The sequence below is a fragment of the Danio rerio genome, chromosome 19, assembly GCF_049306965.1.
Source record: "Danio rerio strain Tuebingen ecotype United States chromosome 19, GRCz12tu, whole genome shotgun sequence".
Taxonomy (NCBI): Eukaryota; Metazoa; Chordata; class Actinopteri; order Cypriniformes; family Danionidae; genus Danio; species Danio rerio.
The window spans coordinates 14,232,501-14,259,485 of NC_133194.1; the positions used below are offsets into that span (position 1 = coordinate 14,232,501).

The following is a 26,985-nucleotide window of genomic DNA, read 5'->3' on the forward strand; positions in this document are numbered from 1 at the left end:
ATTAATATTTGCTAGTAGGGAAAATCTATTTGTTCACTTCTGCTATTTATTCTTTGATTTGCATTTCAATTCATTTATTTATTTCTTCCACTTAACTGTAAATTAGAAAAGGTATAAAAAGCACACAAACATACTTACAGTTATAGGTACTGTGAACTGTTATGGGTCAATGATGTTAATATTCGGCACAACTAAAGCAGTAATAGGGTAATATGGTATACCGAGGGATCTAAAAATAGCAACAGTGTCAGTTTCAATACGGTTTGACCATCATAAAAAACAGTGCACTTAAATAGGAGACAAGAATTAAATAATAAATATAATTTTTTTTAATGCCTACAAACGCATATGCATGATTGTCATCATGGGACAGTGTGGAGGAGAGAGAGAGGTGAGGTAAGATGGTGAGTCGCGCACCAAGTGACCTGCAGTTTGGCAGTATTTCCGGTTTCAATCGAACTAGAAGGGAGATGTGGTAAATAAGAGAGGTCTGCATTCCCGCTGCTGTAACGTGGGAGTCGTGGGATCCGACCAGATTTCTTGCAGTGCGGGAATAAATTTCTCAATTAAGTGCGGGATTGGTCGGTAACTCTGGTGTAATTTGAAAGGGAGCGGGGGCGCGGTCTTACAATATCGCTCCCAAGCACTCGCGCATCTGCATGGATGCTGTTTATGTGTGTGTGTGTGTTTGTGTGTGTGTATGAGAGAGTGCGTGGTGCTGTGTGTTGCTTGGTGCTCTCTCTCTCTCTCTCTCTCTCCCTCTCTCTCTCTCTGTGTGTGTGCATGCGTGCGTGCGTATGTGTGTGAATGAGAGAGAGCATCCAGCGCAGATCTTTGATACGAAAAAGAAAACAGATGACCACGAACCTAAGGTCACCTATAAGGTATTCAGTTTCTGAATGGTTTGGGCACAAGCCAACAGTTTGGTGACACTGTTTGAGCCTTATGTCATAATTCTTTTATTATGTACGGCAATACCGGATACCGAGGTAAAATAGGGAGGAGGTTTGTCGGTGTCAAAATTTGGATAACGCCCAAGCCTAGTACAAATTCATCAATTTCCCCTTTCTGGCTGTTCTTTCTATGAATGAATTATGTAGAAATACTGTTCATGTGTGTTTCCTTGTCAGTTAGTAACGCTATATTTCATTGCACAACAATTAATCTATCAGGCTTCTTGGCTAAGAAAGAGAAATCACGGTTTAATTCAAGTCAATTGTGATTAAAATGATCATTGCCCAGCACTAACTCAAATATATGAAAAAAAGTCACTTCTTTTGCATTACTCAGCATTTTTAACTGTAAAAATGTTCACTTTTTTGAAACCTGATTTACACAGTAGACCAAATAACAAGAGACGTGACTGTTTAACCAGAGCAGAGGAGGTTCCCAGCTAAGAAGAATACAGAGAGACTACTGTAGATGTTTAAACAATCTGTTTCAAATGCTGTGAGAAATGAGCTGATAAATATTATGATAAAATGTAAGACGTAATAGTTGTAAACCTACTGTATTGAAGAAGTTGTTGAAAACAAAGTTAAGAGCAGTTAAAATGGTATAATGGTGCACTTTTTCGGCTCAAAACGCCATGATAAATGTCTGTAAATTATATGTGTGTGCAGATTCTGATAGAGTTGGAGACGGCGCTGTTGGATGATCAACCTCACTGGTATAAGCTACAAACACACGATGTGTCCTCTATGCCTCTGCCGAACCCCTCACCGTACATGCAGAGGCGCCTCCTACACGGAGAAAGTCCAACACGCAGGTTACAGAGTATGTATAGAAAACACACCCATACAAATTAATTAATAATAATGAATTAAATTGTTCACACTACAATTAAGTTAACTGATTTCACAATGAGAACAGCAAAAATAACATTTTAAAATTCAGTCATGTACAAATCAACTTGTCTTGTCGGAAACCATGTCTATATGTCAGTCAGTCACTATAATTGTGTGTTCAGCATGCCAGCTGTGTTAAATTTAGTTTGGGATTATGTAGTCTTTTAATGTATTTTAATGTTGAGAAGGATGTATTTTTATCAAAATACAGTACACACTGTAATGCCATAATGATAATTAAATTTAAAAATGGTTGTTTTCTATTTGAATATGTTTAAGGCATTGAAAGCTCAAAGTTTAACTTTCAGGATTTGTTGCATCACTCATCAATGTCTGATAAACATTTGATTAACATTTCCTTTTATTATTATTTTAAAGCTATTATTTTAGGATTTTTTTTATGAACAAATAATTCAAAAGAACCTTAGTTTGGAATCTAAAAATGATACTGTGGATACCACTTCATGAATTCAATGAATCTGTCTGTAAAATGGTAATGTGTAATAGCTTTACTATTACTACTTCTACTACTACTACTAATAACAACAACAATCCCCTAGTGACCCCCAATATAGTAATTTTAGATTAGTAAAATAGATTTTAAATAGTAGTGTAAATATATATTGTGTTTTTTTTTTTATTCAAGAAAATCGGATTACAGCTTTTATTGAATTTGAATGTAGCCAAAAAATAGTTCACATGTTCGTCTATGCTGTACTATTTTCATATCCTTAATTAAATTGAAATTCTTAGAATATCATTAGATATTCATTAGGGGTTTACTCATGGTTCGGTTAGCATCACGTTTTTATGGCCATGGTTTTATATGATATATTAAGTAAACAATATAGGAGACACTCAAACAAATGTAAAGAAAAAGTCAATCTAAAAGTAAAATCACAAATAAATACAGTATAGAAAAGATACTAATAAAATTTACTTCGTTTCAGGTATCTAACAACAGTTTTCAGATACTGAAACCGCATAATAATGAAATATAACCTTACACACAAATTAGGAAAAGACAACTCATCATTTCTGGAACGTTCACTTAAGTCTTCATAGACAACTGCTTGTGGTAGGATACTCATTAAGTCATGGATGTTGACAATGTTTAAATTTGTCCATTCAGAAACAAGACTATAATTTAGGTGTTGTAGCCTGGCTCTCATCAAGTTTAAATTGTCCTCAAATCTCGCACACAACCTAAAATTTTGTGCAGGTGGAGTAGAAGTTTAGTTCCTTTTTCAAGTTTTCTATCGGGTTTGAGTCGTTCGTTCATCACATGAAAGACAGAAGCCAATCATATGCAGTCAAAGCCGAAAAAAGATTTGATGCGTTCATCTCTCGAGTCCTCGGTTTGAGTCGTTCGTTCATCATGTGAAAGACAGAAGCCAATCATATGCATTTAGAGCCGGAAAAAGATTTGATCCTTTCATCATTCTTGGTTCAGGTCATCTCCCTTTACATGCTGTCACTTGATTAACGAATGACTCAAAAAACAGACGACTTGAAAGGTGAACTAATCATGGCTCCTTTCAGCTCAGACTGTGTGCATTGGTTTAATCAGTGTGACGTGAACGAACCACTCAAATTCGAAGACCTGTCAGAAGAGGTGAGCAGACATTATCATAGACAAAAAAACAGGTTAACAATAAATAATTATTTTCTCTTTCTTATAGCATTCTAGTTATGACTTGTCTGTAGTGTGATCAACGTTTGGTGTAGTTGTAAATGATTTTAGGAAGCAACTTATAAGATTTTAATAATATTTTGGCAAAGTGAACGAAATTGATCTAACAATTCGTTTATCTCAAAGGTACGAGTCAGTAAAATGATCCAAACTTCACATCACTAATAAACAGCACTAACTAACTAATTTTATAGTATTTTTATTTACATATTTAATACATAATACATAAAAAGAAAAAGAAAGTGCAACATCTAAAGTTTGCAATGTCAATCAGCATAGCAAGTGTGTTTTTTTTTGATGTGGTTTTTACAGCTAAACATCAAAGGAAGTGAATGAAACCGTAAATCTAGGGCCAATAAAATTCCAACGGCTGCACTCTCTTGTATGTGGAATAATAAGGTCAACAGACACGTAAACAGTTTCAATATAAAGCACACGGCGAGCCATGTGTAACGAGGGATGTGACTGACAAGAGGGGTGAGGATCCACCTGCAGGTTTATTAGAATGGTCAGGCAAGCAGTGGTCAATATAGGGGCATTATAAGGTATAAGGGCAATCCAGAGTCATAGTCAAAATAAAAGGCAGATGGTCACAAGACATGCAGCAAACAGGAATTAACAAATAAACTAGGCAAGAAGAAAAACACGGTAAAACAAGACAAAGGCGTTGTAGTGTCACCAAAAAAGATAACAAGACTCAGCAACAGCGAGTGTTTCTGTGCTGTTTATGTAGTGCAGTAATCAGTCCAGAAGCAGCATCAGCTGAGGGAGTCTAATCAGTGGAGACTTGGAGCAGGTGTATGTGTGTTGCATGACTGAAAATGTAGTTCATAAATGGCCGATTTGTAGTCCTTTAGCGATCTGCAGCTACTAGACTGCTGGTGATCATGACACCATGGATAGAGATAAATTCCTTTTGTATTTACAGAGAACTGTTACACCCCTAATACTTATATTGAATCTTATATATGTGTTATTTTATAACTTTAGACAAAGCATTTTATGTATGTTTGTTTTTGCTGATATATGTTTCTCGTTTTCATGTTTTGTTTCCTTCAAAACAATATTACTGTCTGTCCACCACTGACACATTTGCAGACAAGGGCCCGTATTTTTTCAACTCAGGTAACTTTGATTCTCCTGCTCCAGCTAGCATGTGATTGGCCAGCAGTGTTATGACTGTCCTCTACACTCTCCAAAAGTGTTGATCTCCCCTCACTTCACCTCATACTATGATTCCACAACAGCTTGCATGGACTCAATGGCCATCGCTGCTGCTGCTGCTGCTACATGCCACCAATCCTCATTTTACAGCTTCTCTGCCCTTGTTCTTCTGATATTACCCATTTAGAGTATAGAACATCAGAAAATAGTTGGTAATCCTTCCTGAGCAGATCTGTGTGTGGACTGCTAATGCTTTTCCCAGCCTCCCACAAACCTTTGTGTGGTTGTTGTTTGCTGTGTTTCAGTATTCTGGGTTTAATCTAAATAATAACAAACTTGCACCACATCACATATGGTTCACGCTGGTATTTTTTATTTTATTAGGCTGAACTTTGTTTGTTTAATCTGTGTGTGTTTCACCACTTTTTTTTAGTTTAACAAGGTGATAAATAAGAACATTAAAAATTGTAAAAAATTTAAATAGCTTCTCGTCCAAAGCCTTTTGGTTAATGACGAAAGCATTGTGGAGTACATGTAAATTATATTGTACGTCATAGGAAGTACGTCGTATAGTTAGACCAGGTTGCTTTATAATGAGTTGTATTAATGAGTAATCTGAAGCTAAAGCTAAAACTATAACAAACTTTAATTTAATACTTGAAATCCAATATAGATTAATGAAATATCGGAGCCGAAGACGAAAATAAAAAAAGCTAAATTTTAAAAGCTAAAATAATTGAATATAATTGTAAACTCATATTAGAATGTATCCTATATATATATATATATATATATATATATATATATATATATATATTTAATCCCAGCAAAATTACTGTATGATTGTTTACTAATTATTATACATATTCTTTTTAAAAGTACACTGCTGAGTAAGTATGTTGCATATTTTAACATTTATTTTCACAATAAAACTAACTTTTAACAAAAACTGTGGTAGCTTTATTAGTTGTACTATATACTGGGATTTATTTTTAGGGTTATTTACATAGTAAGACATATTTGATATTTTTAACATGGTTATATACCTGTTTATGTGTGTGTAAGTATATTATATATGTTCATTTCAGTGTTTATCAATGGGTCATTCATTATCTGCAAACGCTAAAAGTGTAAAATAAAATGTTTTATACCTGAGGTACTGAATGTTAACTCACAATGTTACTTTTTTTTTTTTTTTTTTTACCAAATATTAACTATAACAAATGGAATGCTTATTATTAAGGTTGGTTAATGTAACAAAGACACTGAAAACCTAATGTAAGAGTTGTAATCAGTTAAAATTGACTAATATTAGCAATTTAAAATGATAAATTTTACGTCAATATATCAGAATTTTAAGTAAAATATTAGCAACATTTAAAATGATCAACCACTATAAACACTTACAGAATATAATAAGTTTAAATAAGTAAAAAATATATATAAATACATAATTATAAAGCACATGGTGCCTCCTTTTTAACACTGTACGATAACATGTAACTGGTTAGTGTGTGCCCGCTGTGCTAATTTGCTGTAGTTAGATTACTTAAACCTCACGTGATTCGTTGTGTGGATTACAACAGATCCTCACGTTAAGAGAGTCTTTTTCTTCATTATGACTCTCATGATCTCTCTCTCTCTCTCTCTCTCTCTCTCTCTCTCTCTTTCTCTCTCTCTCAGGGTCACAGAGAATCAGTGACAGCGAGTTCTCTGATTACGACTGTGAAGATGGGATTGGTGTGATCTCAGGTACAGCTAAGTCACCTTTCCCTGCTTTAGCACCACACTGTACTTGAGCGCCCTTGACAGCATTTCAATCAGTTCTTTTCAATTATATTTATTGCTTTTGATAGGTGCATTTGTTGCAAAACCAGAACATAATGCTTTATTATAATAGTCTAAAAGTTCTCTTTTAGACTTTTAGAGTGAATTGTGATTGCATAAAGTATACTTAAATAAATAGAAAAAAAACAACATTTATTTGAAGATATTATTTTGAAACAGTTTAATGTCTTTACTGTCAATTTTACCCAATTTAATGTGAGCTTGATAAGATACATAAGGAAGATACATCCAGGAAGTTATCACATAATCCGCTACAACGTAAGACTGAAAGGTTTTATTCTGCAAAAACAACCCCTGGGATGTACTTTATCCTGCTTATTAAATGGCTTCTTGCTCCAAAATGCAAAAATTCAACTCAAACTATTTTTCTGAGCCATAATAACTTAATAATGATTTATTTAAGGCAAAACTGGCAGAAATGAAAACGGCTGAATGGAGTTGATGGAGCATACACTAACCTACATATTATTCATTCTCAAGAAGGCGCCGAAGAGTCAAAAAATGGTGTCATGAAAGACAAGCATATAAATATGGATGTGAACATCTGAATGAGTCTGTTATTAGTTTCAGCTTTGTTACATATATCAGAATAACATACAATACCTTGGAACTGACTAATAAGAATCAAGTATTCCAGACAGCTGTGTAATAAAATAAGTAATACTACCCACACACAAAAAAAATGTAAACACATAACCAAAGTGATTTAATATTTGATTTACTGTGTTTCTATCCAAAAGTCAAAAAAGGCAATATAATAAAAATACTACTATGGATGTCAATGACTACTGTAAGTGAGGGAGGGCAAAGTCAAAACTGTTTCTTAAAAACGCAAATTAATTAAAGTTTTTAAACATAAAAAAAAAAAAAAAAAAAATATATATATATATATATATATATATATATATATATATATATATATATATATATATATATATATATATATATATATATATATATATATATATATAATTTTGACCACAAACTGACAATCTATGACATCCATGTCATGACATCCTATAGTCTCTGAAATGATCTTGTAAGTGTCTGATGGTACACATGAGCGGACATGGACTTGTTGTGGGTTTACACATGCTGATTGACAAATCAAATTAAAGGATATTGTCAGAGAGAAGATTACTCTGAACTTTAGTTTCCCCCTCTAACTAAGCTGAAGGAAAAATCTCACCGTTGTCTCAAACACACTTTATGACAAGGCAAATATGTTTGTGTTTTGTGATGGATTTTTTTTTTTTTTCTTGAGTTTTGTGTTCCTGAATAAATTGGTATCAACAAATTACATTCAGTGCAGTAGACCACATAAAGTACAGTGACCACAAAACTAAATGGACTGTTATATAGTCCATATAGTCTTTTAAAAATTAATTATTGTAATATTCCATTTTATTTGATTTTTTTTGTTATTTTAATAGCAATTTTTGGTAGCATGTGTTAAACTTTTGCTTTGATTTAAAATACAATGGTGGACGATGTATACACAAATGACCCATGTGAGTAAAAGTTATCCTCACTGTATTAAATGTAGTGAGGATGAATTTTCTTTTTGTAAAAAAAAAGAAAATTGTATAAGTGTGACTTATCATACTCATAATTTAGAATAATCCAAGTGTGCAAGCCAGTAAAATAACAAAGCATATCATATACAATAATATTAAAGCTATTTATAAAAACATGAGTACATTAAATTAAAGTGGATATGAAATAATACATTTAGAAAGAAAAAATACAATTTTTAAAATGCATTTTACTAAAATGTAACATATATTACAAAATCGTGTAAAAACATTTACCATTATTAGTACATTAACATTGTGTTAAGGTTTTAAATAAAATCTCATTCAGATTAGTTTAGAAATTGAGTAAATCGGAGAATCGCTGATTTAAATAATATGTTTAGTTCCATTAGTTTTATTTTAGATCAGTTAAATTTACAAATTAGTTGTTGAACTATGAAATGGTCAACTGACAAAAGAAAGCTTATTCACTAATTGAACAGCACTGTCATGTCTCTGAGCTAGTGATGATTTCTCCCTTTTTTTGGGGGGTCACACTTTATTTTGATTATCTGTTTGTTAAATTTAAGTTACATTGCAACTAACTCTTATTGTATTATAAGTAGACTGTTAGGTTGGGGTTAGGGTTTGTGTAAGTTAACATGTACTTGCTAATTTTCTTGTAGTGAGTTGAATATCATCAGTATCAACAGAAATTAAGCAGACAGTCTAATAATACTCAGATGGGCCATCAAAATAAAGTGTTACCTTTTTTTGTTATTCAGCTTTATTTTTAAAAAAAATGCAGTGGAGTAAAACTAAAGAAATTCCTAAAGTACAAATACTCCAGTAAAGTATGAAGTCCACCGTTTTTGGAATGTTTGTTGTTTTGTGTTTTCTTCAGATTACCGGCACAATGGCAGGGATTTCCAGAGCTCTACTCTGTCTGTACCAGAGCAGGTGATGTCGTCCAATCACTGTTCACGATCAGACATGATCCGCACACGCTCACGCTCCCCCAGCGTTCCTCCACCGCAGAGGTAAATGCACAGCACACATACATGTATGATTGATTGCTTTCACATTATCGTTAAAATAAATATATCAAGAAATATATATTCCAAAACTTCATTTCAAATCTAAATAATTATAGAAACAATGCTCCATAATTATGTAATGCAAAGTGTAAGAAAATGTTTGTTAAATGTTGTGCTTCATCGGCATCTCAGTATTTAAAGTAGCTTGTTAACGTTAATTTTAAACAATGGCTGTAATAGTTATTTACTCATTGCATGATCTCAGCTCAAAAATAGGGCAGAATTAAACAAAAATATAGGTAAGTAACAATAATTGTCAACCCTCAAGCATAAAGAAAAGATAACTCCTCCTGGTAAAGCACACATCAACATTAGGAGCATATTCCATAATATTTGTATGTATTTATTGCAACTGTGATTTAGCAAATAACTTTGCTATATATCTTATATCTAAAATTTATTCATTCATTCATTTTCTTGTCGGCTTATTCCATTTATTAATCTGGGGTCGCCACAGAGGAATGAACCACCAACTTATCCAGCAAGTTTTTACGCAGCGGATGCCCTTCCAGCCGCAACACATCTCTTTGAAAGATCCACACATACACACACACACACACACACACACACACACACACACACACACACACACTCGTACACTACGGACAATTTAGCCTACCCAGTTCACCTGTACCGCATGTCTTTGGACTGTGGGGGAAACCGGAGTAACCGGAGGAAACCCACGCAAACGCAGGGAGAAGATGCAAACTCCACATACTAACGCCAACTGAGCCAAGGATCGAACCAGCGACCGTCTTGCTGTGAGGCGAATGTGCTACCCACTGCGCCACTGCATTGCCTTATATCTAAAATATTAAACATAGATGATCTCTACACCTTCTGATTGGTATTTTGTTTTTAAGGACATATTTAATATATATAAAGGAAAATATTTGTTGTTTTAGATTTGAAATATCAAATTTTTACTTTGAAATCTTTACCTATTTTTTTAATAAAGTAAATAAGGATATTTTCTTATTACATTAAACTTTGTAACTTTTTGCCAAACTTTTCAATTGTATTTTATCTGAAGTAAAAAAATATATACTTTTTTCATGGTTAAGGGTTATAAAACAATATTGGTACATTGAAATAAAGTACAAATAAAAGTATAAAACTAAAATGTAAATGAGAAAAAGAAAGAAATGTAATTGTCACATGAGAGGTAGTGTTGTCGCCTCACAGCAAGAAGGTCGCTGGTTTGAGCCTCGGCTGGGTCAGTTGGCATTTTTTGTGGAGTTTGCATGTTTGCGTGTGTTTCCTTCGGTTGCTCTGGTTTTTCCCCCACAAGTCCAAAGACATGCAGTACAGGAGAATTGGTTAAGCTAAAAATTGTCCGTTGTGTATGAGTGTGAATGAGAGTGTATGGGTGTTTCCAAGTGATGGGTTGCAACTGGAAGGGCATCCAATGCGTAAAACATATGCTGGACAAGTTGGCAGTTCATTTCGCTGTGGCGACCCCAGTATAATGAAGGGACTAAGCTGAAAAAAATTAATGAATAGTCACATGAGCACTCTCCAAAAGAACACATCTATTTAGTTATAAACCCTTAGTTAGGAAACAGAAACACAGGATGTTGACAATTCAAGACTAAACCACTGCACTTTTCGCCCCCATAGACTTTTTTTATTTATAGGCAAGGCAACACAAGTTTGTGCTACAACTTTTGGAGTTCGCTGCATTGCAAAATCCAAGCTTGGTGAACTTGCGTGAGACCAATCAAAGATTAAAACATTACCTCTGTGTACATAAATTTTAATGATGGACCAGTTGCTTGCTTTTTTTTTTCTAAATTTCGAATCATCTTATTTAATCCTGACTCAGTTCACAGCGCCAAATGACAGACTTTTGCATTCTCAAACTCTAGTGTGACCACAGCATAAGCAAAACTAGGGGAGTATAAATACACAGGACACCATTAACTTAATTGCAAACAAGGATGGAACCGACAATCACAAATAAACGGTGGGAAAACAGAGGAATCACATGACATAACAAAAGCACATGGAAGACATGGCAAGGAGAACACAGAAACCTGACAGTAATAACAGTTTGTTTAATACTGTATTATGTAGAATAAGTGCTAAACTGAAATCAAGAATAAATAGAAATATCAAAAACAGCAACAAAAGTATGGAACAAAATCAATGCCTAAAGTCTTGAATTAAAAAGCTTGTTGAATATCACAAACTGAAAAAAAATAATACACCGTATTAACAAGTTCTTGCATTTTAATGACTTGAATTCCAGGGTTTGTATTTTTAGGTCCTGAAATTTAACATATCTGTTTATTTAAGCTGTGAATATTTCAACGAAAAATATTTCAAACACGTTTTCATACTTAAAAATTCAATGATTCATATTCAATTTTCAGATTTCACTTACAAAATATTCAATACCCTATAAAAATACGATGTATAATATTCAAAAGGTCATTTTCAGTTCATTTTATTTCAGTTCTAATATTCGCTTCCATAAATTCAGTGGATCAAATTCGACTGATAAAATTCAACTTTACATCCGGGAACTGCAGGAGAAGCAATAGATTGCAGAGTGAAGATCGCCAGCTGCTCTAGCTTTCACCAGCAGGTGGAGATGGAATAATGTAAGATTTTTAACCCAGTAAACAGGCGAGAAAAAGGCTAATAAAGGCAAAAAAGTAGCATTTAATTTTAATATCAATGCCTTGGAAAATATAAATAATAAAAAGTATGAGTAAAATGAGTAAATGAGGTTTTAGTCATCTATATTTGCCCTTATGTAACGGAAGCCAGCTGGTGATCGCGTAAAGCTGACTCCTTGGATCCAGGGACAGATTGTTCTGCAATCTTATCGGAGCTTGTCTCCCATGCTGGCTCGTTACCTGCTCGGACCGGTGCGGTTACTTGCACATAAACCGTCTTTTGATGAATATGATGTTAAGGGCTAAGAACAATTACGAACAAAGATTTTCAAAACCAGAGAGATTTTATGAGAATGTCACAAAACAGTTTACTTGGAAATGTTAAACAGAGTTCAGGTATGATTTAAGGTTGGTTATGGATGGGGCGTCTGATTTAAAATAATTTATCATGCGAATGCATTAAAGGAGCGTCTTCAGTTATTATTTAAACGGAGCTATGTCAGGATTGGGATAGGTTATAATTTCATTATTTAAATTATGATTGTTATTATTATTAGGTTATTTAATGACATGTATTTGGGCTATTGCGCTTAAATAAGTCATCCGTGATTCTAAATTAATATTTCTATTTATCCTTTTTAGCTATCACTTTGGTATCGTCTTTCTCTTCTTTTTTTTCCGATTTTTCACGGTTAAACGTTTGCAAAATGTCTTTAGTTTGTCCAGATTATCGCTTTTCCTCTAAAATAGAGACAAAGCAGAAGGAAAATGAATGAATTAATGAATGAATGAAATGATTGACGTTTTTATGCATGTGCGGTGTGGCTTGCTCACGACAAATTCGAACGAGTGGCCGCGAGCTCCGGTGGCCGGTCAGAGCCAGCGCCGCATATCAAACTGATTAAGAGATGCTGGATGGCTGCCAATATATGATAGGAATTCTTCCAAAGTTTCAGATGATATCTGGGCGTGTGCATAATAATGTAAAATGAAAGTGAAAGTCATGACATTTGGCCAAGCATAAGAATAGCCTACAAGAGTGTTTCGATTATTATATTAATCATGACATATGTCATGCTTGGGCTTATATGAATAACACCTGGCTGTTTACCATGTCCGAAAGTGGAGCTGACGTCGGCGAGAAATTGCTTGTATAATTGTAAAAAGAGTGATGAATATTAATGGATTTCTTATATCTGTCATTTCTGATAATATAATTGATTAGTGTGAGCTTATGAGTTTCCAACACAGCAAAAATGCATCCAGAATCCTAAACTAATAACTTTGTCAAGCAAAAATTATGATTTTATAGGCTACTGATTTTTTTAAAACAATAAAAAAGAAACTATTAGCTACCCTAGCAATTGTTTATTTAAATATGATCATCTCAAAATATAAAATAAAAACATAATGGTTTGACTTTGTGAAATCATAAAACAGACTTGCAAAAAAGAGTTAATAGAATAAATGAGCAAATACATTCTCTACAGTAGATGGCGATTAAAGCTCAGTTATACCACATGAGGATGAACATTGAGCTGCTTTGCAGGAACCCCTTAACCACGCATGTCAAACCACGCATTCTAAACATTAATCTTATGAAACTAGCTCAAGTGACAACTATATTAAATTTAAACCAGTTTAAATAAGTTTATATGTTTAATAACTGCAAAAAATATCAACATTGCTAATCATAAAATACAAACGGTCGCTGCAAAGTTATAAATAACGGTTTTCTAATTTAATACTGAAAACAAATTAAAGTCAGTTACAACTGCCTATTATCAAACCACAGGCGACTCATTTTATTACTTATCATTGGCTGCGACATTGCCACTTTTGCGTTCATACCTTTTTCTCGCCTATAGGTTTTTAAATGATGAAAATGTATAACCTATCCCAATCCTGACATAGCTGCGTTTAAACAGCGCAAACATTACTCCTTATAGTTATGCCATATTAGACGGTTCTGTGTGAACAACTGAAGACGCTCCTTTAATGCATTCGCACATTATATTAAATTATTTTAAATCAGACGCCCCATCCATAACCAACCTTAAATCATACCTGAACTCTGTTTAACATTTCCAAGTAAACTGTTTTGTGACATTCTCATAAAATCTCTCTGGTTTTGAAAATCTTTGTTCGTAATTGTTCTTAGCCCTTAACATCATATTCATCAAAAGACGGTTTATGTGCAAGTAACCGCACCGGTCCGAGCAGGTAACGAGCCAGCATGGGAGACAAGCTCCGATAAGATTGCAGAACAATCTGTCCCTGGATCCAAGGAGTCTGCTTTACGCGATCACCAGCTGGCTTCCGTTACATAAGGGCAAATATAGATGACTAAAACCTCATTTACTCATTTTACTCATACTTTTTATTATTTATATTTTCCAAGGCATTGATATTAAAATTAAATGCTACTTTTTTGCCTTTATTAGCCTTTTTCTCGCCTGTTTACTGGGTTAAAAATCTTACATTATTCCATCTCCACCTGCTGGTGAAAGCTAGAGCAGCTGGCGATCTTCACTCTGCAATCTATTGCTTCTCCTGCAGTTCCCGGATGTAAAGTTGAATTTTATCAGTCGAATTTGATCCACTGAATTTATGGAAGCGAATATTAGAACTGAAATAAAATGAACTGAAAATGACCTTTTGAATATTATACATCGTATTTTTAAAGGGTATTGAATATTTTGTAAGTGAAATCTGAAAATTGAATATGAATTATTAAATTTTTAAGTATGAAAATGTGTTTGAAATATTTTTCCTTGAAATATTCACAGCTTAAATAAACAGATATGTTAAATTTCAGGACCTAAAAATACAAACCCTGGAATTCAAGTCATTAAAATGCAAGAACTTGTTAATACGGTGTATTATTTTTTTTCAGTTTGTGATATTCAACAAGCTTTTTAATTCAAGACTTTAGGCATTGATTTTGTTCCATACAAAAGCTCTTAGAATCAATTAATATAAGTAAAATAACTATAATAGTAAGATAAAAACATTAATAAAAATGAAAATCTTCAAAATTGTTGTTGTTCGAAATAACAAAATATATTTAATGAGTGAGTAAATGATGAATGCATCTTCCAGACTGTGTTGTTTGTCTTCTGAATAACTGCAGTAAGTCTATAGTACATTGATGCTCAACCTTGTTCCTGGAAATCGACCTGCCTGCAAAGTTCAGCTCCAACCCTGATCAAACACACCTGAACCAATTAATTAGGACCTGACCAGCACTTGATAATTACAGGCAGGTGTGTTTGATATGGGTTGCAACTGAAATCTACCGGAAGGTCGATCTCCAGGAACAGGGTTGGTCACGCCGGCTATAGTTTATTATATAGTCTTGTTTTTTGTAACCATGTTAGATCTGTTATGTCGTTCAATAGTGGAGCCCAGTACCTGCGTAGCTCTTCATATCCACAAACAGAAAGAAGTAGATCTGGCTATTATGTTTCTTCAATGAGAATTTAGTTGCAGGTTGTAATAATAGAACTTTATTTTTCTCCCCTCCTCTTCAGTCGAAGTTTAGACCATGGTGTGAGAGGAGGACCATCACATTATGGCCCCCAACATCGCTTGTCTGAAGACAGATACTCACCAGACAGGTATACATCCATGTTTTACTGTATCCTGTTACAGATAGTATACCCCCATTGTGTGCATTGTGCCCTTAAATGTTTTCAGATCTAAACCTGATCTAGGGAACATAAATGGGAATGTTGCCATACACAGTACATGATTCATTTTTTCATTTACACATTGAAAAAGCACAGTGGAATCCGTAGAAATAGAAATACAGCGTGATCCTCCTCCTTTCTCTCTGACATCACTCTTTCTCTATCCGTCAATCTCTGCTTCTTTCGCTTTTGTTATCTTTTCATCTTCCCATCTTCAATAGCTCCATTCAACCATATTTCTGTTCTTTACTCCCTGTGGTTGCAGTCATTATCTTACCCTCCCTCCTCGAACCAGACACAGACAGGCATCCATCGACTCCGCTGTCCAGGACCCCAGGTATACTGCTATGCCCTGCCCAATTCCTCCTGCTGCCCAATCACAGCTCTTATCCCACATCCCAGTTCCTCTTTCTGTCAAATCATAGCGCTCGTCTCAGCTTCACACGCCCACTTCCTCCACTGCTAGTTGATATTGAAATGACAGCTTGGCCACAGATTGCACTGTTTAAGAAACAGGTTGTTCTTCTCACAATAAATATGCAATGGGCACTAGTGAATGCATTCTTACATAATGGCTCGTTTCCACTCACTGGTACGGTACGGTTCGGTACAGGTTACCTTCATCAGGCTTGCGTTTCCACTACCAAGGGTACCTTTTTGGTGGGCGTGTTGTATGACAGAGTTTCAGTCGACTTCATTCTCGCTGGAATAAATGTCTACAGTAAAGCCGTACAAGTCGTTCACATATATGAGAAGCACTTTTTACAAAACAGATGCTCTATATACATACATACTTGTTTATAAATGTTTATTACTAACCTTTCTATAAACATGATTTGATTATAACTGCAGATCAATGACAGTGTGATATAGCCTACTGTAACGTCTGCAATTATATAAAATAAATATATAAATGCAACATTTATGAACACATACAGCCCCTTACAATCTCCGAAATGTTACCAACTACAGAAAAACTACACACAGCAGACATTTAGTCCTTGTTTAGGTTCATTAACATTACGCAATATAGCCCACAGTCAGTGCAAACCTCTCATATGTATCTTTAATCTTCAGCAGCACATGTAAACTCTGTTAGAGAGTAATTCTGTCATTCCCCATTCAGAATAGTCCAGAAGGCGACGATAAACGTGGCAGTTTGTTCGTGATTCAGGTTGCTAAAACAATTTGCTCCAGACTTTTGTCAGGTTTCTCCTTTGTTCACGCTTCACTCTCACATTTGTCCTTTTCCTTCTGAATGTGTCACTCTCGCGTTTGTCAGTTTCGGACAGGATCGGCTTTCAAAAGCACAATAATCAAGCGCACACTATTATCATCAGCTCAAGAAGTTTGTTATTTCAGATATAGACGCGTGGTGAGCGCAAGCAAGGAAGCAAAACCGCTTTCGCTTCAGGCTGGCTCGTAAAAACTACGAGGCACTGGGTAAATCTGCTCTTCTTTTTGGCTATGTGGTTGTTCAGCAAGACAACAACAACAAACAAGGTTTGTTCGAGTCCGGTTCGACCATGGCTCGTTATTATATGTATATATAGATTCACGCTTTATTCTCAGCTGTGTATTTTAAACATGACACCTCCTTTGTTTTAATTCTGGCTTGTTGCGTAAGCGAATTATGTTTCTCTGTAAAACAATAGCGTTCAGCAGCGCATCTAGCTCCACCTTTTGGTACACTTTCTCTTGTTTGGTACCCTTTCGAAAGGGTGCCGAAAAAGTGGTATGGTACGGTTCGGTTCGGTTCGTTATGTTTTTTTGACAGTGGAAACGGCCATAAAAGTGCACCAAATCGAACCGTACCGTACCACTCAGTGGAAACGGGCCATAATAGATCTTTTCTTTGTCATGTTTTTTTTTTTTTTTTTTAACGTGAGAAAACTGTCTGCAGCACTTTGTTACTGATACTGTGACATTTTAAGTGCTTTAAAGGAATCTACATTGATTTCAGAAACCCTTTTTAAATGTTCTCATAGAATGTAAAATCTAAATCAAAAATTCTTCTCTGTGCAAACATAATATCTTTCATGCATTAATAGGAAAATGAAAAAATAATGTTGACAACAATGTTGACCAAATTTCTCAGCTCATTTGGTTAAAAACTTCACAAAGACTTGATAAGTGGGCTAGATACTATACCGATATAAATATTACAGTATAAAATGACATTATTACGGTGACCCTTTAAACGGGTTTTGGAACTTTGTTTATACCCTAGAGCAGGGGTGTCAGAATGACCCTATAATTCAAGGTATGTAATCAAAACACAAGCAAGAATACATTTTATACAGCAGTACAAAAATAAAAAGTGCAGTAGGTGATCTGCCTACTAAATCTTACAAACACAATCCCTCCCCTGCTATCCAAAGCCATGCCTCCTGAATCACTAACGCGCACATTAAAGATGATAGAAAACCCGTAGATCACGTCATTCACCAGTTAGAAAGCTTCATAGTACTTTATTATACTACAATTCTGAACTGTATTATATCTAGCAAATTTTTAGTGTAGCTAGCAAGCAAAACTTGTCATAATGTGCAATATTTCATGCCTGCAAGGATCGCTGGTCTAACTCCCTCATGTGCTTTGTCCTGAAGTGACTACTGTATGCTTATGGGGTGCAGGAATTAAATTTATTACTTGGCCATACTTGCATGGTATTTCAGACTGAATATTCAAAGTAGCATGGTAAACAATATAGGGACTGCGTCACAGGTTGCCTTTGTTCAAAAATGAACCAATGTGAATATAAAACTTCACCTCAGTAAAGCAGGTTAGGTGGAATAGTGCTGTTTACTGATGTTTTGTTGGTAAAAAATCGACATTATCAATGCTGTAAAAGGTCCCTTATGAACCTGAAAATAGTCACATCAATCTTTCACCAGAAGATTTCAGTGGCTGAACAACACTTCTGAGCCTATAACCCATTCGTAAAACAACAAAATCTACATAAACTTTGCGTAACTAAAAATAGTTTTAAAACATTACATTACCTGTTTAAAAGAAATACTTCAGCCATGGTGTTGTCTTTCCTCCAACATGCAAAAGTAACTCCAATATTGATTTAGGATTTTAGAAAGTTTTGATTCAGCATTTGTTTTTGTTGGTCACTCTCAAGTAGGGGTAAACGCGGTGCATGTGCACATACAAACGACGGGTCTGTGTGATTGGCTGTGCAAATGTACACATCTACATTTGTTGACAGACAGTTTGGGTTACTTATCAGAATTATGGGTAATGTCAGCATGATAGTCTTTTTTATTGGACGGACATTTTTTAGTCTTATGCCTTCCCCAGAATATTAAAATACTTATAAGTACATTAAGATCAATAACATTAATCAAGATTATTGTAATGTGAAAAGACTTTCAACCAGCACAACAAAAATTGTTTCTGAAGACAATCACCTACTGCACCTCTAAAAAATACAGAGTGGGCCATTTATATGGATACACCATGATAAAATGGAAATGGTTGGTGATATTAATGTCTTGTGTGTGCCACATTAGTATATGTGAGAGGGCAAACGTTTCAAGATGTGTGGTGACCATGGTGACCATTTTGAAGTTGGCCATCTTGGATCCAACTTTTGTTTTTTCAGTATGAAAAGGGTAATTTGGCACATCAAACTCATTGGAAATTTCACAAGAAAATTTTGACAAATCAAATTTTTTTGAGAGCTAAAGTGGCAGTGTGCCGATTTACTTAATCTTTTGCTACTTATGTTTGTTTTTTGATCGTGCACCTGCCTTCAAGATTTTTCTAGATGTGCGCACATTTCTGTTATTTTGCAAAATTTCAAAAGAAAAACAATGGTTTTAATGTAACTTCACTCTTTCATGAGTTATTTATAAGTTTCTGACCACCAATAAAAGGTGTTTAATGTGCTGCCCATTGTCTTGGATTGTCAATGCAACCCTCTTCTCCCACTCTTCCCACACTGATAGCAACACCGCTGGAGAAATGCCAGCACAGGCTTCCAGTGTCCATTGTTTCAGGTGCTGCACATCTTGCATCTTAACACCATAGACAACAAAGATAGTAGGGCCGTTCTTCATCAATGGAAACCTCAAGGCCACTGGATATTTGAAATTCCTACATGATGATGTGTTTCTCTCTTTATGCACTGAAGCTGGCAGTTTTTCCAGCAATATGGTGCACCACCACAATATGGGTGTCAGGTCCGAGCATTCCTAGATGAACAGTTATCTGATATGTAGATTAGTCGTCATGGGCCAGTTGAATGGCCCCAACAGTCTCCCGATCTGACCACCTTCAGATGTGCAGCACCTGAAACTACGGACACAAAACAAAAGTTGGATCCAAGATGGCCGACTTCAAAATGGTCACCACCCATCTTAAAACGTTTGCCCCCTCACATATAATAATGTGCCACAAACAGGACATTAATATCACCAACCATTCCCATTTTATTAAGGTGTATTCATATAAATGGCCCACCCTGTACAAGTGTTCTCTCTTTTGATTGTTTCACCATCAATAAGAGTACCAAACAAAGCCACAGTTATGAAAAAAGTTTTCTTGTGAATCATGTTGTAGTTAGTATGGTTTGCAAACTGAGGTTTAACAATAAGTTAATTTGGCCTGCACATTTTCTTTTACAAGTTTTATACCCCTGCCCTAGAGTATGCATAATGCACAAAGTACTCAGTTCTTTCACCTATTTTTTGTATCAAGCCTAGATTAGCCTAGATTGGTATTTTCATACAAAAAAAACATACAAAAAAACATGCAAAATTCTGCCTAATATTTCTTTAAAGGCATAGTGTATTGTTATTCACTTATAGGAACTTGTTAGTGTGTGATAGTAGCGTACTATACCCAAACAAACACATTTTTAGTTCTTACCCTTGGAAAACCACTACTGCATTATCACTGCATACAATATTTGCTGCTGCCTGTGTTTGCTGCAACATAAATTACAGTTTTGATAGCTTATCTCTTGTCTCAAGGTTACTTGATTTATTCTTTGTGCTTCTGGTGATGTTCACCTGTGCCTTCTTTCAGAGAGGAAGTGCCAAAGAGATAGCCCAAACCCTTTATTTCCTATCTAACTCCCACTTTTCCCACCCATTTCTAACTGCTGCACTCTCACTTTCTGTTCTGACTCATAGTATGCACCCGCTCTTTCGGGAAGACGCGGTCAAGTTACTGCGCTCCACTAGGATGGCCCGTGCTTACTCAGATGGGGCTTACAATAGCTTGGACAGGTAGTAATCCACAGTAGTTCACTCCAGTTTACATTATAGCAACATGGGTTGTAGTTTGGACTAAAATTAAAGCGTTAGTTCCCCCCAAAAATAAAAATTCTATTATTAAATACTCAGTCTAATGTCTTTCAAATCTCGATATCTTCATTCATATTCAGAAAACAAGTTAAGATATTTTAGAAGAAATCTAAGAGCTCTCTGGTCATCTATTGACAGCAATGGTCCTGAGATATTCAAAATTCATAATAGCAAGGTGTCTGCAGGGTCTTAAAAAGTATTAAAAGTTGATCAATTGTGAGAAAATAAATGCCCTTAAAAGTTATCAAAAAGTCTTAATTGCGTTTGGACGAGGTCTTAAATTTTTTTTTCAAGTGGTTTTCAAACTATTTGTCTCTTATTTTCCTACTAATATTAACAAGGGCGTGCTCGAACTACGTGATTGGTTTGGGCCGGGGCGCTTCTGGCCAAGCTCCTCGATCCGGCTCATGTCACATAATTTGCGACATACGCAGGAAGGTGATGTGACACTCTCCACATGTAGCGAAACCACAGAGTGAAACAGACGGCAAAATTTGCAAATGTAAGTTTGCATACTCCTGGTTGAAGAAAGATGCAGTGGCTGAAGCCTGTCGCTGAAAACAACCCCGTAGTTTATTCTTTCAAGCTTTGTTTCTTTTGAGCTTATCTGAGTTCTGTTGCATGGTTTGATACCGATTAGAACTTGAAGTGGCAATGAGGTCTTGAAATATTCTGAGCAGGTCTTTAAAAAGTCTTAAAAAGGTATTTCAAATTACCTTTAGGATTCCTGCATATACATATGCATGTAACATCTGTGGTTCAACTGTAATCATACAAATTTCCAAGAACACTTTTATGTGCCAAAATAACTGAGGAAACATTTGAGCAAGGTTGTTTTCTGACTACAGTTGAACTACTTTAGTCACATGACATACTTTCACCGGCTACTTTATTGGGTACACCCTACTAGTAGGTTGGACCCCCTTTTGCCTTCAGAACTTTAATCCTTCGTGGCATAGATTAAACAAGGGACTGGAAATATTCCTCAGAAATTTTGTTTAATATTGACATGATAGCATCACGCAGTTGCTGCAGATTTGTCGGCTGCACATCTATGATGTGAATCTCGCGTTCCACCACATCTCAAATGTGCTCTATTGGATTGAGTTCTGGTGACTGTGCAGGCCATTTGAGTACAATGAACTCATTGTCATGTTCAAGAAACCAGTCTGACATGATTCATACTTTATTACATGGTGCATTATCCTACTGCAAGTGCCATCAGACAATGTGTTCACTGTGGTCATAAAGGTATGGGCATGGTTAGCAAGAATACTTAGGTAGCCTGTAGGGTTGACACAAAGCTCAATTGGTACTAATGGGCCCAAAGTCTGCCAAGAAAATATCTCCCACACCATTACACAACTACCACCAGCCTGAACCATTCAAGGCAGCATGGATCCATGCTTTTATGTTGTTGACTCTAAATTCTGACCCTACCATCTGAATGTCGCAGCAGAAATCGAAACTCATCAGACCAGGCAACGTTTTCCCAATCTTATATTGTCCAATTTTGGTGAGCCTGTGTGAATTGTAGCCTCAGTTTCCTGTTCTTAGCTGACAGGAATGCCACCCTGTGTGGTCTTCTGCTGCTGTAGCCCATCTGCCTCAAGGTTGGACGCGTTGTGCATTCAGAGATGCTCTTCATTTGCTCCCACAGAACTACAGAACACTGGTTATTTTCTCTTTTCTGACCCTCTGTAAACCCAAGAGATGGTTGTGCAGGGAAATCCCAGTAGATCAGCAGTTTCTGAAATAACTTGGACCAACAACCATACCACATATAAATTCTCTTAAATCACCTTTCTTTCCCATTCTGATGCTCTGTTTGAACTGCAGCAGATCATCTTGACCATGTCTACATGCCTAAATGCATTGAGTTGCTGCCATGTGATTGGCTGATTAGAAATTTGCAATAATAAGAAGTTAGACTGGTGTACCTAATAAAGTGGGCGGTGTATGTATTTTGACAATGTATTTGCTTTCTTTAATGAACTTTGAATGTCTTGGACCATTGCTGTCTGTGAAGGATAATAATAAGCTTTCAGATTTTATCTAAAATATATTAATTTGTGTTCTAAAGATGAACAAAACTCTTTAGGGATTGGAACGATATGAGTGTGAGTAATTAACAATATAATTTTCATTTTTAGGTAAACTAACCCTTTTGTGGCGCCTCTCAGAATGATTCACGTTTACTTCTCCAGATTTACAAAGTGTTAAATCCATATTAGAAAACTTTACAATTGGTGGAAAACTTACTAATGGGTGAAAATGGAGACGATGATGCCAAATTGGTCATTTTCTTAATGTCCCCCCCCCCCCCCCCCCCCCAACACCAACACACTAACTAGCAAACTTGACTAGTGTTGTTCTTTAACCCACTGTGAAAGCGTAGTACTTTGACAGTAATGATAAGGAGTCATTACGTCACCTCCTTAGGTTTACAGTTTAGCATCCATATTGTGAATTTTCAGGCATTTACATTAGGTATATCAGTAATCTTATAGTAATATTCCATATTGATATGTGACCAATGTGTTTGTATAGCTATACTGTATATTTACCAGCTCCTCCGTCACTCTTCCTACAGTGGTGTTATAAATTGTAACTTCAGCACTGTTTCCTCGGCTGCCTGTTTTTGTTTTGTTTTAGTTTTTTTTGATGACCGAGCACTAGTACAGTACTTTCCTTTCTAAATTAGGAAGTGTCACTCTGTGACAGAACTGCCAATCGATAAACTGAATGTATCAGTTAAGGATGTGTTAGTAGGCTCATTGAAGACTCAGACACTGTGGAGTGGATCTAGTCAGCCTTGGTATACAGCAGCTCTAAGGTGTGATAGATTCAAATAACATTTTTGCACCATTCTTATGTAATAATAAGTCTAAAGGGTGATATTTTATTGGCAGAAAGGTAAATTGTCAGTAATCTAGAAATGTGTAAAACTCACACAAAAGTCACTTTGAAGTAAAGCTCTTTGGCTGGCCAGCAATAGAGAATTTGGTGACCAACTCATTTTGATTAATGAATGGAAGGATCCCAGATTGTGTGGATTCCAAGATTCCCCACAGGTTTATGCATCCCTCGGAACTGAATCTATTACTTTTGGTGTTGTTTGTGACACATGCACACATGACACATGCACATTTTAAAAAAGGCGCCTCTCAATGCAAAAAGCACATTCGGTGTGATTGGCCCATTAGGTCTCAAAACTTTGTTTTTAGTACAAAAAATAGTTGCAACAATGCTCAAAAAATATCTAATGCATATCTGATAGTGACATTTTATTATTATGATGAATCAATTAAAATATTTTAATAATTTTTTTGCACTTTTTTTGATAAAGACATGATCAGTCTCTTAAATTATTCAAGATTTTGACAAGAGTCTTGAAATAGCATTTTCTGGGAGATAACTAAATGGCTATAAATACTGTATAGGGTATAGTAGATCTAGACATTTGACTATACGCAACCACTTAGGAATGGCAAAAGAAAATGCCAAAAAGCCAGATAAAATCTTTCTTAGCAACTCCTTCACAACCACGCACAAAAGAACTAGCAATATCCAAACAATATGTTAAAAAGCCACACACAACCCCTTTGGAACCTCCTTCCAACCACCCACCAAAAATGGCATTCTCTTAGACAGTCCTGGGACTTTTACTTCAAACCCTCAAGCAAACACCAAGTCATGGGTTTAGCTCTCAGGGAATGCATTAACTGATACAAATGTAACTTTTTTGTACAAACAAAATCATGTTAATTATGTTTCATTATCTTGAAAAAAAAAACAATAGTAATGAGTGAGATTCCACTCTCTCAGAAATAAGCCTGCAAAAGCTGTCACTGGGGCAGTACCTATTCAAAAGGTACACTTTTGTACTTTACAGCTGCATATTAGCACATTTAAGGTACACTTTTCTACTTTTAAAGTTTACTTTTGCACTTTACAGTACTATGAGGTACAGGTTTGTTCTTTGTAGGTACTTTTTTAAGCATGTACCTTTTTGAGAACCTGTTAATAACCAAACAGTACTATTTATTGCCTGTTTTCACTAAGTGATACGGTACGGTGCAGGTCAGTACGATCACCTTTATCAGGCTTGTCCATTGCATAAAGGGTACTGATATGGTGTATGGGCGTAGCGTATGACAGAAAGTTTCAGTCGACGTCATTGTCACTCTAGGAAATGTCAAAGTAAAGCTGTACAGGGCATTCACAAGCACTTCTTACAAAACCGATGCTTCATACACATAAATACATGTTCATTACAAAACTTTTTATGAACATGTTTTGATTATAACTGCAGATCAATGATGCCAAATGTGCAAAATAGCCTACTGTAACATCCACAATTATATAAAATAAATAAATGCAACATAAATGAACTCTTACAGACCCTTACAGTAGGGGTGTCGAACTTAGTTCCTGGAGGGCCACTGCTCTACACGGTTAAGTTCCAGCCCAGCTTCAACAAACTTTCCTGTAGGTTTTAAACAAGACTGAAGGGCTGTTTCTTAATTCCAAGCACGCAGAAAACAGACTTGCGTTCTTGTGGAGACTGGTCTTGCCAGGCGTCCTCTGAAGAACGCACTCAGGAGACCACGAGAACAGAGAACGCGTTCTGTGAGAAATTAGAAGCTGCGTTCTTCCTGATGGCCACAAGACCTCACGCATTTTAAATTATTTAAACATTACAGCATTCATACAACAATTTATTTTTTTCCCCTTTTTAAAATATATATTATGCATAAAAACCCTATAAGCATACGTTGCACAATATGAATAAAACAGATTTTAATATGAATTTCAGCAAACAAACACCGTTAATGTGTTTATTTTTTTATTAAGATTTTCATGTTAATGTTTATATTTAGGGAAACTCCTGAGACAAATAAGTTATATCTCTGAACTTTAATAATAAATCTAAATAAAATGCCCTACTTCCCACCTCCAGTCGCAATGACTTCTGGGACTTCTAGAGCAAGATCGGTGCTCAAGTCTGCATCGGTGCGTCCTCAATATCAAGAACACATCCTGGCAGTTTTACGCGTCCTCTGTTCTTGTGGTCTTGAGTATTGGAACTGAACTTTGGCTGCTGATGATAACATAACACAAGATCACTGAAGACTGCATATTGAGAAACAGCCAAGGACTCAATTAGTTTGATCAGGTGTGTTTAAGTAGGGTTGAAACTAAATTGTGCAGAGCTGCGGCCCTCCTGGAACTGAGTTTGATACCCCTGCTTTACAGTCTCCGATATGTTACCAATTACAGAAATTTGTTATTTCAAATATTGTTGTTTGGCGAGCATTCGCGAGCTCTCTGGAGAACGTGAAACCTCTTGCACTTTTAGACAGCCTCGAAAACAACGACAGGACATTGCAGATTTTGTTCTTATTAGCTTTTTGGCTGTTCATCAAGACGATGACAAAGTTTGTTTGAGCTCGGGTCGACCATGGCTCATTATTATTATATATATAGTATTACGATGCAATGTCTCTAATGGAAGTGTATTTAAAAATGGAGCTTCCTTTGTTTTCATTCTCCTGGTTTGTACACGCACTAGGGACACTTCTCTGTAAACAAATAACATTCAGCTTTGCAGCTAGCTCTGCCTTTTGGTACCCTTTTGTTCTGCTACTGCTTTGTAAAGGGTACCTAAAAGTGGTACAGTATGGTTTGCTTTTTGGTACCTTTTAACAGTGGAAATGACCATACTGTACTGACCCATACCGTATCACTCAGTCGAAATGGGCCATTAAAAAGGTACCACCCCAGTGACAGATCTTGTATCTTTATTTCTGAGATAATGGCCATAACTAACCTGGATATTTTGAGAACAAAAATGAATCAATAAAATGAGCTAACTTGATTCTATAGCATCTTACAGCTGCATTAGAGCTCTTTTGTTGGCAGGTAGAATAATGTTGGCGCATACAGTGGGATTTGATTCTGCATTATTTTGTGTTCAGGAGGATGAGAAGAGATAGACAAATGTCTACCTACAGTGACTCATATGAATCGCCTGAGAGGTAAAATATGAATACATTAGTTGAGACATTCTCTGTTTATACACCAATAAATGACATTCAAGTGGACTATGTTACCAGTTACAGACATAAACTCTCACCCCATTGCCTTGATTCAGCTGTTGTTCATTCTAATCATACTTTTCC

The 26,985-nt window shown here is 35.6% G+C and overlaps 1 protein-coding gene across 50 annotated transcripts in view; it reads left to right on the forward strand.

Moving 5' to 3' along the window:
• Positions 1-26,985, forward strand: part of rims2b (regulating synaptic membrane exocytosis 2b) — a 254,309-nt gene that overhangs the window by 158,901 nt on the left and 68,423 nt on the right. For 24 of the 50 annotated variants that reach the window (XM_073931575.1, XM_073931579.1, XM_073931572.1 and 21 more), the window contains 8 exons: positions 1,623-1,776; positions 4,639-4,665; positions 6,388-6,456; positions 8,971-9,106; positions 15,321-15,407; positions 15,745-15,816; positions 20,627-20,722; positions 26,782-26,841. In XM_073931575.1, the coding sequence (XP_073787676.1) occupies positions 1,623-1,776; positions 4,639-4,665; positions 6,388-6,456; positions 8,971-9,106; positions 15,321-15,407; positions 15,745-15,816; positions 20,627-20,722; positions 26,782-26,841 (701 nt within the window). The remainder of the gene's footprint in view (positions 1-1,622; positions 1,777-4,638; positions 4,666-6,387; positions 6,457-8,970; positions 9,107-15,320; positions 15,408-15,744; positions 15,817-20,626; positions 20,723-26,781; positions 26,842-26,985) is intronic. The other 26 variants (XM_073931581.1, XM_073931584.1, XM_073931580.1 and 23 more) reach the window with 5 other exon arrangements.